This window comes from Nothobranchius furzeri, chromosome 11, assembly GCF_043380555.1.
Source record: "Nothobranchius furzeri strain GRZ-AD chromosome 11, NfurGRZ-RIMD1, whole genome shotgun sequence".
Lineage (NCBI taxonomy): Eukaryota > Metazoa > Chordata > Actinopteri > Cyprinodontiformes > Nothobranchiidae > Nothobranchius > Nothobranchius furzeri.
The window spans coordinates 67726690-67742787 of record NC_091751.1 but is presented as its reverse complement, the minus strand read 5'-3'; the positions used below and the strand labels follow the sequence as shown (position 1 = coordinate 67742787).

At 47.1% G+C, this 16098-nt stretch overlaps 1 protein-coding gene and 1 long non-coding RNA gene across 3 annotated transcripts; one reads left to right on the top strand and one right to left on the bottom strand.

Annotated features, from left to right (window-relative positions):
- Positions 1-558: 558 nt before the first annotated feature.
- Positions 559-3358, bottom strand: LOC139061875 (uncharacterized). Its single transcript, XR_011515514.1, has 3 exons — positions 3202-3358; positions 809-1004; positions 559-723 (listed from the first exon to the last, which is right to left on the bottom strand). It is a non-coding gene; the product is annotated as an uncharacterized lncRNA (long non-coding RNA).
- On the top strand, positions 619-16014 carry LOC107384395 (phosphoglucomutase-1). 2 transcript variants are annotated; one of them, XM_015957652.2, is made up of 11 exons: positions 619-906; positions 3221-3383; positions 3707-3853; positions 9297-9422; positions 9497-9687; positions 13311-13465; positions 13551-13666; positions 13746-13881; positions 15208-15391; positions 15535-15663; positions 15774-16014. In XM_015957652.2, exons 1-11 carry the CDS (start codon positions 619-621, stop codon positions 15861-15863), a joined length of 1725 nt encoding a protein of 574 aa, XP_015813138.1. In that variant the 3' UTR covers positions 15864-16014. The 2 variants fall into 2 exon arrangements, with proteins under 2 accessions (XP_015813138.1, XP_054597241.1); XM_054741266.2 differs by having other exon boundaries at positions 806-906; positions 1937-3383.
- Positions 16015-16098: the final 84 nt, after the last annotated feature.

The window sequence follows — 16098 nt, the reverse complement described above, 5'->3', positions numbered from 1 at the left end:
CACACGAATCTGATAAGTAAAACTGTTTCTAGTTCTTTGTATACCAATGTTGTTCTAGAGCTCCTGATGAACACTAGAGGGCGATGTTGTTCCGTCTATTGGAATTGTTTATTTGTTTTGTAAACATATACTTAACAAAAACACATTTATTCAGCATGTTTCTTGGTCGTCCACGTGCTTCCATACTTTCAGATCAGGGCAAGCATCCTCGGTAGATGATGAAAGTGGTCGTTTTTTTTTTTTTTTTACTTTGGTGTATTTTCACTGAGTAGCTTTTCACACTGATGAATCGCATCCATAAAACCCAAGAACTCCTACACACACACACACACACACACACCCACACACATACACACTTCTTTGTGACTGCTGCAGCACTGACAGTGATCTTCCTGCACATGTGTGAAGGACCATCTTCAATTACATCCTGCCTCCACACACACACACACACACACACACACACACACACAACCCTCTGTTTTGAGGGTTATTTTGGGCTGCAGACTCTAACCCTGCGCCTTCGGTTTAATAAAAGGAGGGGTCGAGCTGTTGCTATTTCTTTCTGCTGCTCTGCACCATTCGTCCATGTCCGTTAAAAAAGGATTTCCCTCTAAATGAATGGTTCTGTTGGATCCTAATCTTGAAAGGATGGAGCTCGGTCCTCTGCAGGTGGTGACTGTCCCCACAGCCCCCTACCCAGACCAGAGACCCAGCAGCAGTGGCCTAAGGAAGAAGGTGTATGTATTTCAGTCCAAGAAGAACTATCTGCACAACTTCATCCAGAGCATCTTCTCCTCTATTGACTTACCTGACCGCCAGGGAGCCACCATGGTGGTGGGGGGTGATGGACGCTTTTTCAACAGACCTGTTATAGAAGTCATCGCTCAGATGGCAGCCGCCAATGGGGTCAGTCACTCTGTGTGTGTGTGTGTGTGTGTGGGTGGGTGGGTGGGGGGTAACATGCTGCTCTACTCGTGGATGATGTCTCCTGCCCCCTGCGGTACCTATGGAGGGTATGGGATGTGTTTGAGACGCGCGTCAGGTCAAATGTTAAAAAGTTACATTCTGATGTAAAAAGAAACACAAAACAGGAAAAAAAGCTTTTCATTTTTATTTTAGTAGGTCAAACGATCGTTGTAATTAAATATTAAATCATGTGCAATAATGATAAAAACAGTAAAAGGTATAATGTAAGGATTAGATCGTATTACTTGAATGGTAAATGTCCTACATTTACATGGAGTCCTGGAACCCCCAAGGTGCTTTACAACACAGTCAGTCATTCACCCATTCACACACACATTCACGCCCTGGTGGTGATGAGCTGCAATGTAGCTACAGCTGCCCTGGGGCACACTGACAGAGGCGAGTCTGTCGTACACAGGTGCCACAGGTCCCCCCCCACCACCACCAGCAGTGGAGGTGTCTTGCCCAAGAACACAACGTCCGCGACAGACTGAGCAGGGATCGAACCTGCAACCTTCCGATTACGGGACAAGCACTTAAAGGTTGAATATGGAACACAGGCACTCTAGCAACATCTAGTGTTTAGAGATGGTAGCTGCAGCAACATTTCCAGCCGTCGGGGTGTTGGTTCACTGCTGACACGTTAAGTGGCCAGCCAGCACCGTGTTCAGTGATGAATCGTACAGGATAAGGATTGATTTCTGCTAATATGTTGATTTTACAGCTCTTTTTACCATTAGAACCTCTTGTGGGCCGCTTCAGCTGCTTGACTTGTCCAGTCTGCCATTTTACAAAGTTCCAGCCTCGCCTTGCCCAGCAGACTTTTTAGCAAGCGGTGCCCTCTAGTGGCTGGTAGATGTAAACATAAACCCAGTGTCGTGCCCAACAAAATAACATTTTTATTTATTTATTTATTTTTTTGTCTCGTCTCATCTTCTTCCGCCTATCTGGGTCCGGGTCGCGGGGGCAGCATCCCAACTAGGGAGTTCCAGACCGTCTTCTCCCCGGCCACCTCCACCAGCTCCTCCGGTAGGACCCCAAGGTGTTCTCGTGCCAGTTCAAAGACGTACTTTCTCCAACGTGTCCTGGGTCGACCAGTGGGCCTCCTGCCGGCAGGACATAACTGAAACACCTCCCTAAGGAGGCGTCCAAGAGGCAAGCTAACAAGATGCCCAAACCACCTCAACTGACTCCTCTCGATATGGAGAAGCAGCAGCTCTACTCCGAGACTCTTCCGAATGTCCGAGCTCCTCACCCTATCCCTAAGGCTGAGCCCGGCCACACTGCAAACTGGCAGACGCTGCCCCAATCAGCTTCATGAGCTGGAAGCAGCTCTAACGTTTCTGTTCTTCCTGTTACTCTTTGCACTTCTTTTATCCTAAAAATTAAAATGTAGACCATTTGTTTAGGCAAGATTACAGAGATGATGTTGGGGTTTAGGAAGTAGCTATGCTATTATTATCATCATCATTATTATTATTATTATTATTATTATATAATTAAGGACAGGTCGATTGTTGGTAATCAATGTGCTTATCTTAATACTCCGCATCATTTAAAGGTCGAGTTAAGTCGTTTCTGACTGAAATGGACTAAGCACCCTTAAAGCATATTTTACATATTTACTATATTAACTACATCAAAAATGGTTTGGAAACCATTCATTTAAATAGTAATCAGCTAACAATTATATACAAGTTCTGATACAAAACTAACACACAGAAAATAAATGAATCTTATGTCAAATATATTTTTAATTCAGTTCAAACATCGGATGACTCTGAAATTATAACAAACAACTTTAGCGGCACCGCGGGGCGTGACGATAGGATGTGTGTGATTAGCTTCAACTATGAATTGAGATTTAGACTTTCATTTATTTTTTATTTAACTTAATAATATTTTTCTTTACCAAGCTGTGATTTAAAAGCAAATGTGAGAATTGAGAGAATGGTAATGAATAAATTCAGAAGATAAACGTTTAACAGAAGGAAACAGAGTTTGTTAGATGAGATGAAAACTGTTGTTTTCACCTGGAAACGGCTCGATTTGATTTCTGCTGTCATCGGTAAGAAGATCGGTCTGTTTTCTGCCATAACCTTTAGAGTCTGGTGCTTTCTTGGTAAAATGAGTTATTAATAGAACACACTTGTTCACGCGGTGCTGCTCCTGCTCTCACTGAGCAGAACTAATGGATGTTCTGGGACCCGCTCTCCTCGGCCAACTCAAACACACCTGTGTGACATTTCTGCAGATTGGTCGCCTGGTCATTGGACACCACGGGATCATGTCGACTCCAGCCATCTCCTGTTTGATCAGGAAACACAAAGCCATCGGTGGCATCGTCCTCACAGCCAGCCACAATCCCGGTGGACCTGATGGAGTCTTTGGCATTAAGTTTAATACAGCAAATGGAGGTACGGTAAGCTGAGAGGGGGGAGCGTGCACGGCCAAGAGCTAAACAGGAGCAGTCAGAGATTACAGCAGGCAGTAAAAGGCCCCCTTTAGACAGCCGGTCGCAGAAAATTCCGTAGTCAGCAAAAATGATCTGCACCGATAATATGAGAGTAGAAAATCAGTGGGTGGAAGGTTGTGCGGCCCAGAACAGATCTGTGAAAAAGAATCTGTTCCCTCATGAAAATGTTTCAGAGCAGCAAGCAGACGTCAACATCAGACAGCGTTAGTGTGATACTGACCCCGAAACATCAGCGTAACCGCAAACCGTGTCTCCTGCTTCTAGGACCTGCCACAGAGGCCGTGACAAACAAGATCTTTCAGATCAGCAGGACCATTGAAGAGTGCGCTTTTTGCCCCGGACTGCGTGTAGATCTAAAATCTCTGGGAAAACAAGCCTTTGATCTGGAGAACAAGTTCAAGCCTTTCACAGGTACGGTCGTGTCATGAGAGCGTCACCTCCAGCTCCACCTCTGAACACCTGATCCTGACTGGAGGCATGGATCTGTGCAGCTTCCACGTGTTCTGAAGCACTGAACAGCCTCACACAACAACGTTAAACCACAATAAAGAGCAACATCTTAGTGTCCTAACACCCAAAAAGAAGCACAAAGCATACTACCTTACGCAGCCAAAGCATCCTTCACTGGGCTGTTGAGTTGTTGAGCTGGAGGTGTTTCCTGCATAATCACAGTGGTTTCAAGATCGGATAATTACTCATACCTAAATGTGTTAAGGTTGAAAATATTTCAGTCCACCAAGAAACCGTTTTTTACTTGTTATTTTTTAAAGGGACGTTATGGAAGTTTGACAGCCAAAACATGTATAGAAATAATAAATGTCTTCTTCATACATTCTCCTGCAATGCCCTGGTCCTGTAGAATGAGCCCTGGCATTTTTACTGTGATTGCCTGTTTTTCTGTAAAATCACAGAAAAAGAGAGATGCTCGGGTCGAGCAGGCTGCTTCATGCGCGTTCACGCTCAGGCATCGCCCGTAGCATTTGCTATCCGTAGCTTTAGCAGCAGAGAGAGAGGCAGTGCCACTTTGTCACTGTTCCTAACGCCTAGTGACGAACCCAGCTACATTTCTGACGACCCTTAGGTATTTTCTTCTAGATATTTCCTGCAAATTAGCAACAAATTAGCCATTTTCACTCTGAACCGTTCTTTGAACGTTGTTTTAGCTGTAATCAAGGATATAAATGTTACAGATACAAAAGACATCATTGTTGTTTTAGCTCATCTAGTTAGACGTCGGACTCTCGTGCAAGAGACCTGGGTTCGATTCCGGATGTGAACATAGTTTATTTAGAGTTTCTTTTTTACATTAATGGTATATTTTTTTTACAGTAAGATGCCCAAATTTTTATTTGAGACTCGCCGAACGGCATTGAATTCCCAGATAAAAAAGTTGTGGGTTCAACTTTCATTTTGGAACAATTTTTCAAGCAAGGGAAGGGAATGATCTGAGCATGCAGGAGGACTGACCCATCATAAACCTTTGTCAGCTGTGCTGAAGAGAAAGGTACAGAACCAAATTATTTAATTAATTAGCTGCACGTTCTCCTGTCCTCTGTCCTCCGGGCCACACACACACACACACACACACACACACACACACACACACACGGGACTGTCTCATCTGTTATTTTCGGTAAGGAGTGTGCACGTACAGCATGCACGCCTCGTGCACGAGCCTACTATTGAAGCTGCCGTTACGCTTTTGGCCTGAGGGGGCAATCGCGAACATAAAAATTCAAAAGTCCGTAAAGTCCCTTTAAATATGATTGATCACTCTGAGTTTCACATGTAGGTCAAACACGAAAATGGTTTCAGTTAGCTAATACAATAGAGTTTAACACCTATTTCCTACGCTAGCCGCAGATAGAACATAGACGGTGAAAAGCTCAGGTTAGAAAAGCTAGTCAAATCTACGTCACACTGAATGTTAGCATTCATAGATTCACCCATCTTGGCTCACAGCAGAGAAGGTTGTTGTTGCTTCAGCGTCCAGGAAACAGCAGAGAACATCTCTGCTAGAAGCTAGCTGTTGGCATTAGCAACTCCACCACACAGCAGAGCTGTCACAAACAGAACTCAGAAGACCCGTGAAGACGCCAACACAGTAAAAATATATATAAAAAGTCTTTATTGAAAGCAGAGGTACCTGGAGGGCAAGGCTGAGGCAGGTTCAGAGGCAGGCTAAGGTCAAAGTGGCAGGCAGAGAGCAAGGCAGGGGTCAGGCAAAAAACAAGGTCCAGAGGCAAAGATCAGGCAGGGTGGATGGCTGGAGAACTACTGACAAGGCTGTAATAATCTGGCATCTGTTGACTGGATGGCTGGTTCTTTTATAGCAGGGGAAGCAGGTGAATGGGATGAGGCTGATTACAGGAGCAGGTGGAATGAATGGAGCTGATTGAAGCTGACAGGTTGCTGGGGAAAGCAGGGCTTGGCTGGAGCTTGGTGAGAGGAACCAGGTGAGCTGAATGAAGGTATAATGAGGAAGTGGAGGAGGGTGAAGGATGGGAGTCATGACAGAACCCCCCCCCCTCAAGGGCGGATACCAGACGCCCACAGGAAACCAGAGCAGGGTGGGAGGAGGGGGACCAGGAAGGAGGGCCAGAGCAGGGCGGGAGGAGGGGGACCAGGAAGGAGGGCCGGAAGGGTCTGGGGGGCCGGCGACGGGGAACCAGGAGCCGAGACAGTGGGAGTCTGGGGGGTCGGCGACGGGGAACCAGGAGCCGAGACAGTGGGAGTCTGGGGGGCCGGCGACGGGGAACCAGGAGCCGGGACCGTGGGAGTGTGGTGACAGAGGACACTGGACCAAGACTAAGACTAAGACTACGAGGGGACACTGGACCACGACTAAGACTACGAGGGGACACTGGACCACGACTAAGACTACGAGGGGACACTGGACCACGACTAAGACTACGAGGGGACACAGACTCTGGGACTTGAGGGGACACAGACTCTAGGACTTGAGGGGACACAGACTCTGGGACTTGAGGGGACACAGACTCTGGGACTTGAGGGGACACAGACTCTGGGACTTGAGACTGGGGAACTTGAGACTGGGGAACTTGAGACTGGGGAACTTGAGACTGGGGAACTTGAGAACAGGAGGGGTCCTCTTCAGAGCAGGAGGGGTCCTCTTCAGAGCAGGAGGGGTCCTCTTCAGAGCAGGAGAGGTCCTCTTCAGAGCAGGGGCAGGAGAGGTCCTCTTCAGAGCAGGGGCAGGAGAGGTCCTCTTCAGAGCAGGGGCAGGAGAGGTCCTCTTCAGAGCCTGGAGGTGTCGACCCTTGGACTGGAGGCTCGTGGAAAGGTTTCACCGGAGCCCCTGGGACAGGCTGGGCCAGAGCCCCTTGGACAGGCTGGGCCAGAGCCCCTTGGACAGGCTGGGCCAGAGCCCCTTGGACAGGCTGGGCCAGAGCCCCTTGGACAGGCTGGGCCAGAGCCCCTTGGACAGGCTGGGCCAGAGCCCCTTGGACAGGCTGGGCCGGGGCCTCTTGGACCTCATCCGTCGAAGCAAGATGCGATGCGTCCTCCCGGACCACCGCCAGAGCAGGATGCGATGCGTCCTCCCGGACCACCGCCAGAGCAGGATGCGATGCGTCCTCCCGGACCACCGCCAGAGCAGGATGCGATGCGTCCTCCCGGACCACCGCCAGGGCAGGGTGCGATGCGTCCTCCCGGACCACCGCCAGGGCAGGATGCGATGCGTCCTCCGAGACCACCGCCAGGGCAGGGTGCGATGCGTCCTCCGAGACCACCGCCAGGGCAGGGTGCGATGCGTCCTCCGAGACCACCGCCAGGGCAGGGTGCGATGCGTCCTCCGAGACCACCGCCAGAGCAGGGTGCGATGCGTCCTCCGAGACCACTGCCAGAGCAGGGTGCGATGCGTCCTCCCGGACCACCGCCAGAGCAGGGTGTGATGCGTCCTCCCGGACCACCGCCAGAGCAGGGTGCGATGCGTCCTCCCGGACCACCGCCAGAGCAGGGTGTGATGCGTCCTCAGAGACCACCACCAGAGCAGGGTGCGATGCGTCCTCAGAGACCACCGCCGGAGCAGGGTGCGATGCGTCCTCAGAGACCACCGCCGGAGCAGGGTGCGATGCGTCCACCGGGACCACCGCCGGAGCAGGATGCGATGCGTCCACCGGGACCACCGCCGGAGCAGGATGCGATGCGTCCACCGGGACCACCGCCGGAGCAGGATGCGATGCGTCCACCGGGACCACCGCCGGAGCAGGATGCGATGCGTCCACCGGGACCACCGCCGTAGCAGGATGCGATGCGTCCACCGGGACCACCGCCGGAGCAGGATGCGACACGTTGGAGGGTTCTGGGGAAGGTGACCACCTCTCACAGCAGGTCAGACCCTCCATGGCGACATCCTTCAGTGCAGACCCATATACCCTCCGGACATAAAGGTAGTAATTACCAAGTGCTGGGACCGCTATCAACTCTGGATGGGTGGAGAAGATGACATTTAACCTATCAGCCGCCCGCAGACGTAAGTGGGGGCAGGTTGACTTGGCAAAGACCTCCCACACAGCCTCCTCGACCATCTGCATCATCCCCTGAACAATCTCCTCCGTCGGGACCGGTCCAGAAGCAGAACATGAGGTGCCGTCCGTGGAACCCGCCGACACCAGCACGGGAGAAGGATTAACCCTCTTATCAGCTCCAGAAAACCTCCGGGACCGCCGCCGTCGTGACCTGACAGGAGGGGTTTGAGGCTGGAGCGGCGTGGTCATGAACCCGCTGCACAAGACGTTTGCAGCAGGCCTGGACAGAGGAGTGGAGCCTCTGCGTGGCTCTGGCCTGATGGCCAGCCGCGTTCCCCAGAACGGTGACTCCTGCTCCTTCTCTAGCTCCATAAACTCCAGGAGCGTGAGATCCTCCATGACAGGTACGATGAAAAAAAAGAAGAAAAAAAATACTCCAAGTGCTGTGTCAGCGTTGGGTCAGATTTTTGGCCAGATTATTCCGTCACAAACAGAACTCAGAAGACCCGTAAAGACGCCAACACAGTAAAAATATATATAAAAAGTCTTTATTGAAAGCAGAGGTACCTGGAGGGCAAGGCTGAGGCAGGTTCAGAGGCAGGCTAAGGTCAAAGTGGCAGGCAGAGAGCAAGGCAGGGGTCAGGCAAAAAACAAGGTCCAGAGGCAAAGATCAGGCAGGGTGGATGGCTGGAGAACTACTGACAAGGCTGTAATAATCTGGCATCTGTTGACTGGATGGCTGGTTCTTTTATAGCAGGGGAAGCAGGTGAATGGGATGAGGCTGATTACAGGAGCAGGTGGAATGAATGGAGCTGATTGAAGCTGACAGGTTGCTGGGGAAAGCAGGGCTTGGCTGGAGCTTGGTGAGAGGAACCAGGTGAGCTGAATGAAGGTATAATGAGGAAGTGGAGGAGGGTGAAGGATGGGAGTCATGACAAGAGCTCCTTCAGGCGTGTGTTATTTGTGGAGATAAAACATCAACACTGGAGAGCAAACAGTCAGAGTCATGTTGCTGTTAGCCAATCAGAGGCAAGATGTCTGGATATCAGGAAATAAGATCCTTCCATTTTCTGCTCCCCTCTCCTCTGGCTAACTTCTACTTCCTGAAACAGGAGCGCCAGAGCTTTTTCAGATCAACTCACTAGACATTGATTTATATTAGAGACCACTGAAAACGTGTTGAAAAAGCTAGCAAGTTTGGTCATTAACTTTCCTGTATGAATCAAAACAGAAAGAAAGGACATAATATCCGCAAACTTGTGTTTGTCTCTTTGTATATTTCTATGAATGACTCTTTATTTTTATATTTATGTGAATGTCTCTTTCCTTTTTATAATTTTTGCATCTTTTCTGGTTGTGTCCAGTGGAAATCGTGGACCCCGTGGAGTCCTATGCTAACCTGCTGAGGAATATCTTTGACTTTGCTGCTTTGAAGGAGCTTCTGTCGGGCCAGAACCACATAAGCATCAGACTGGATGCCATGCACGGTGGTGAGGAAACATTCACCGGGAACAGATTAAAAAACGGCTGACCAAAAGTGCTGTTTCCTCTGTGTGCTCCTCAGTGGTTGGACCGTATGTGAAGAGGATCCTGTGTGAGGAGTTGGGCTGTCCTGCCAATTCTGCAATTAACTGTGTCCCTTTGGAAGACTTTGGGGGTCAGCAGCCTGATCCTCACCTCATGTACGCTACAGATCTGGTTGACAGCATGACAGACGGACAGTATGATTTTGGTGCAGCATTTGATGGGGATGGGGTGTGTTCATGTTCTATTATTCATACTTTTAATCAGTAATAACGAAAGTTAATCGTCACATGTTTAAACAATATTCTAGATCTTTTAAAGTGGGGTTCTTGGGATATTTATTAATAGTCCATATCCTACCTGTAGTAGGCAGCTTTTGGGACAACCTCTGTTCAGAGAAATACAGATTATAATTGGACTGACAAGCTAACTGCTAGTCTGAGCATTACCACAAGAAAGATGATTGGTCTTGTGTATAAATACATCAGATCATACATTAGTTCTCGCTACTACAATTTGGCAGAAATATAATAGTTATTGTCTCAGTTATAATTAGCGATGGGTACCGAATTCAGTACTTTTGAAGGTACCGACCGAATTCCATGGTACCGACTGACGATTCACGTCATTTCAAACGGTGCCTCGTTTCGGTACCCGTCCTTCATAACGAGAACTTGCCTAGACAGCTGCGCATGCGCAAGAGCGTTATGTCGGTCGTTGCGAGCCAGTTGTAAACAGAGCAGCATGGTAGAAAGAACGCACGCTAAAGCTTGGGTCCACTTCACTAAATGTGATGGGTAACTGGGTGATGATGAAACCAGCGACAACGATCTAAGTGAGACATCCTCATCTTAATCTGCTCCGGTAGGTAAATAAAAGGTTTAAGATAACGTTAGCTTGATATGTTAGCTTCTGATCTGCTAATGGTGCGTTCGCTTTCTCCTCGGAACTCTGATTTTCTGACTAGAAGAACATGAACGCACTCTAAAGTTTGGCTTCACTTTACTAAATGCGACGGGTGATTGGGTGAAGATGAAACCAGCGACAAAGATCTAAGTGTGAGGCATCATCGTTTTAATCTGCTCCAGCAGCTAAATAAACTGTTTAAGATAATGTTAGCTTGATATGTTAGCTTCCATTGCCACCATTGTTATCAGCTAATGGTGCGTTCGCTTTCTCCTCGGAAATTCTAACTTCCCAGTAGGAAAAATCAAATGAAAAAAGACGGCAAAAGGAATGAAGATACAGAAAATTTAGTTCACAGTAAAGATGTTTGCTTCAGTTTAATTAGAAGCTTATAAAACTACAAGGACGATGTTAAAATACAAACAGTTGTATGTTATTTATCGTGATATTTATCAAATATTTTTATATATTGAGAAAAATATATATTTAATTATAAAAGAGAATTAAAATAATAAACACTCAAAAGTATCTAAAATTGGTACCGTTAAGTACCGGTATTGATTCCTAGGTACCGGGAATTAGTACCGGATCGATTCAAATGTCAAAGGTACCCATCCCTAGTTATAATTCACAGTGATGTAAAAGCTTCTGCAGTTGCGTTTATGAGTTATCTTAAACTCTAAAAAAAGACGCAATCCACTTTAATCTGGACCCTACTCAGCTTAGCCTTTAGCTCAGTCAGAAAGGATCTATGTTTCTCCAAACAGAGGTTGTTCAAAGTGTTATCTACATGTAAAATATTCATTGATTGCATTTTATTTGAACTTTTATCCATTATTACCATTTTTTGTTTGTTTTTTACAGTGCCTTTCATATGCACTCATACCCTTTACTTTTACACATTGTGACACGTCACAACCACAAAGTCAAATGATCTTGCTGGGATTTTCTGTAACAGTTCAACACAAACTGGCTGCAAGCCTTTCAGGGTATGCCTCTGCCAGCTTTGTGCAAATTAGACTCTCCTTTTCAATCTCAAATCCTTTGCAACGTCCAACAGGTTTTCTTCCAGGATTGCTCTGTATTTATCTCCCTTGTTCCTGCAGAAAAGCATCCCGACAGCATGTGACAGTGGGGATGGTGTGTTCAGAGTAAAGAGCAGTGTTACCTTTTCTTTGCATGTGGCTTTGGTCTGACCAGAGCACCTTCTCCCACGTGTCTGCTCTGTTCCTACATGGCTCCTAGAAAACTGAGAAGGCAACTTTTTCATGTTTTTCTGTCAACAATGGTTTTCTGGCCGATCTTCCACGCAGACCAGATGTGTGGAACTTCTTGTTATCCTTTGGACAGATTGTCCCACATGAGCTTTGGATTTTTACAGCTCCTCCAGAGTGATCAACGGCCTCCTGGAAGCTTCTCTGACCAGAGGTCTCCTTGGTCACTCTGAGTGTAAGTGGGCGGCCGTGTCCTGGTGGGTTTGCAGTTGTAGCGTATTAAAACCTAACCCTGTTTAACTTATCTCCAAACTTTGGTAAAGTGGTAAATGGCCTGTATTTGATATAGCGCCTTCTAGAGTCCTGGAACCCCCCAAGGCGCTTTACAACACAATCAGTCATTCACCCATTCACACACACATTCACACACTGGTGGGGATGAGCTACGATGTAGCCAGAGCTGCCCTGGGGCGCACTGACAGAGGCGAGGCTGCCGAGCACTGGCGCCACCGGTCCCTCCGACCACCACCAGCAGGCAACGTGGGTTAAGCGTCTTGCCCAAGGACACAACGACAGCGACAGACTGAGCGGGGCTCGAACCTGCGACCTTTCTATTACGGGGCGAGCACTTAACTCCTGTGCCACCGTCGCACTTTACCTGACCTGTCTGGTGAGTTGGTGTTTATGATGCTGTTTGTTCAGTACGGCTCTCTAACGACCCACTGAGGCCTTCACAGAACAGGCGTGTTCACTATGAGACTAGTGGGCCATTCCCATCTGTACCGGGTCGGCCCGGGCCGGGTAGCGTAGGTTGTTTACATATCTGGGTGGCCTGGTATTTTTCCGGGCCAACCAAGGCTCATTCTCAGCCCTCTTCTCGAGGGGGTCTGCTTCAGGCCGACCAGGGCCAACACGCCCACTGCTGACAGCAAATTCACACCTTCCATTAGAGCAAGCCTCTGATTGGTGGGTAGAATCAGCCCACATGGGCTTAAGACAAGGATGTGTGGAGTCAACCGGGCCAGGCTGGGGCCGACTGGGGCCGACTGGGGCTACCCGGCCCGGGCTGACCCGGTACAGATGGGAATGGCCCATAAATGAGGTGATCTCTGAAGCCACCTGGCTGGCTGGGATGTACGAGTACAGCGGGGCTGAATTCAGATGCACACGGATCCTGACTACCTTCTCTTCTTGCTGCTGTTTCTGAAGATTCTGTCTTTCCCAAATCCCGTATTCATTTTTCGTATTCCCTTTCTTTCTTTCTTCTCATTTTTAATTAAAAAATGTCCATTTACCTATTTTTAAATCCCTTTAATGTATGTATTTTTAATAATTTCTTTTACTTTTTAACTTTTTTGTGCTCGTGAGGCACTTTGTGATTTCACTTCGAGAGGCGCTATATAAAAATAGTTTCTTTTTCTTATTTTCAAAATGTTATTTGCTCAAAAATGTGAAAACCAGGCATCAATTTACCTCCAGTTCACAATTATGCATCACGTTGTGTTGGTCTGTCACAGAAGATTTCCGTAAAAACATTTACATTTGTGGTTATGTTACTTTTACTCCTTTTTAATTGTACTTTATAGGAGTTTGGAACAGCAAGGCTGTGTTTATAAATGTGTAATACAGAAAAACTAGACATTAACCTTAAGTTTCACCTGGAACCCCACTACTGAAGATGTACCTGTAGGTGACTTTGCTCCTGAGCCCAGACCTCTGCCTCTCGTTTTCCAGGACCGGAACATGATTCTGGGTAAACGGGGTTTCTTTGTGACCCCGTCTGACTCTGTGGCTGTGATCGCTGACAACATCTTCTGCATCCCGTACTTTCAGCGCACGGGTGTGAGAGGTTTTGCTCGCAGCATGCCCACGAGCACCGCGTTAGACAGGTAACGCTCTGGCCAAGCCTGCCAGCCTACTCGGCTCCGCTTCACGTCTGATGCCAGAAATGCTCTTTCTGTGAATTTCCTGCAGAGTAGCCAAGGCTACAAAAATAGAGCTATACGAGACTCCCACTGGGTGGAAGTTCTTTGGAACCCTGATGGATGCGGGCATGTTGTCTCTGTGTGGAGAGGAGAGCTTTGGAACCGGTAACTACCTCCACAGGATCCAAGTACAGAGGGTGGATAGAGTTGCTTCTGTGGTTGTTGAACACCGCTGTCCTTCCAGGTGGAGACCACATACGGGAGAAGGATGGGCTTTGGGCCGTGCTGGCATGGCTGTCCATCCTCTCCACCAGAAGGCAGAGCGTAGAAGATGTTTTGAAGGACCACTGGTTAAAGTACGGAAGGAACTACTTCACCAGGTGAGATGTGGACACGTTAACGCCACACTTTAATCTGAGCCTGTCATATCTGAGCTACTGTTGATCTTCTCAGGAGGGGTTCTGTGGAAAGTTTTAAACAACAGCATTTTACCTGTTGAAGTTCAGCTCTTTGAACAGCCTCAGTTAGGAGAAGCAGCAACTAGTTTGATCTCATAAATAAACTGGGACCAAGACAATTTCTACAGATATGTAACCCTCGTTGCCTAGACGGAGCAGTGACAGTACTCCCACTATGGGGTGCCTACGCATGAGAAGGGTTGTCACGGTGTGAAAATGTAACCTCACGGTGATTGTGACCAAAATTATCACGGTTTTCGGTATTGTTGTGGTATTTTTTTAAATGTGTTACATTTTCAGACAACTAAATAAATCCTGTATATCAGGAAATATTGTCCTCAGTTTGTGTGTAAATTTTGCCTAAAATGTGTTATTTTGTAATTATGTTGTTTATTTGTTTACATTTTTTCCCTTTAGTCTTTAAAATACCAATATTTGCCCATAACTTCTTATTTTATGTCTGTTTGATGACATCATTTAAAAATATTAGATCAGATGATACTCAGTACTAGCCTGGCAAGCCAGACTAAATAAATGTATTATTTAGTCTGGCACCGCTCCATTGACGCTTCTCGGTTGTGGGGCGGCTTCAACCGTTGTCTTTCAAACGATCTCCAAATGCTACTGGACAAAGAATGTGACATACTCTTGTTTCACTCTGTTGCATCATCCCACCCACCAGGCATATAGAGTGCCCTGATTGGCCCACAAAGCGGATAAAGCTCTGTGATTTGTTCACTAAGCAGATAGAGCACTATGATTGGCCCACCATTATGGACCAATCACAGCTCTTTATGTGTTTGAAACCCCTCTAGAGAGCTGTGATTGGCTATATATATATATATATATATATATATCCTGAGACCTATATTGTTCAACCCTTAATGAAATAAACAGAATATATGAAACATGATAAACAGACTATATGGAGCATATTCCAGTGTGCTACATGTCAAAAAGTCACACACACACACACACACACACACACACACACACACACACACACACACACACACACACACACGGCGAGACTGCCACCTGGTGGGCAGCATGTGTCTTTACATCGTTCTGCTCAATCAGACAGAAATTTTAACAAATTGCAAATTCTGCCAACCCAATTTATAATTAAAAGATTTCATATTAAACTTGAGTCTCTATTGGCGTGTTTGCATCTATCTAAGCATTATGCAGATGTTTGTAACAAGACAACATGTGATTGATCTAAAACTTCTCATCCATTTAACCCAGATATGACTACGAGAATGTAGACATTGATGCAGCGTGTGACATGATGGAGGATCTGGAGATTTTAATCACAGATAAGTCCTTTGTGAAGCAGAGATTTGCTGTAGAAGACAAAATCTTCCAGGTTGAAAAAGCAGACAACTTTGAGTACACGGACCCTGTGGACAGCACCATCTCCAGGAGCCAGGTATCCAGATCTGTGCTCTTCTATCACAAAAGGGTTGCTCTGCCCTCAGAATATGTCTATGAGCCTCAGAATGAAGCCGGTCTGTGTGCATCAGAGTCAAACAGCTGATTCATAGGGCGTGTGCTGGACTTGTGTCCCTGCAGGGGCTGCGGATAATTTTCTCTGATGGATCTCGAATCATCTACAGACTCAGTGGGACGGGAACTGATGGAGCGACAGTCCGGATCTACATCGACAGCTTTGAGAAGGAACTAATTTTTGAGGACACGCAGGTGAAGTACAAGATGATGGTTTCGTGTTGTATCTGTTCAAAGAAACACACACACACACACACACAAAGGCAATAGTGCTTCTATGACCATACCATTGTCGTGTGGGACAGGTGATGCTGGCGCCCCTCGCAACTATCGCCCTAAAGATTTCTCAGCTTCATCACAGGACGGGTCGAAGAGGTCCATCTGTCATCACATGAGTCCCCCTCCACCTGTTTTCTTCATCACTTTATACCTTTTGTTGTTCTTCGATTTGTTCGTTTGTGTTGACAGTATACCTGTGTGTGGCTGTGGTGTGTAACTTGGTGAATCAGAATGCAATATGTAACTTAATAAACTGTTTTATTTAATTATGGCTGTGTCTTTCTCATGTATCCATCATTAATTTAGTTTATTATTTTTCATGACTGCCATTTTAAACCCATTTTAAGGGCT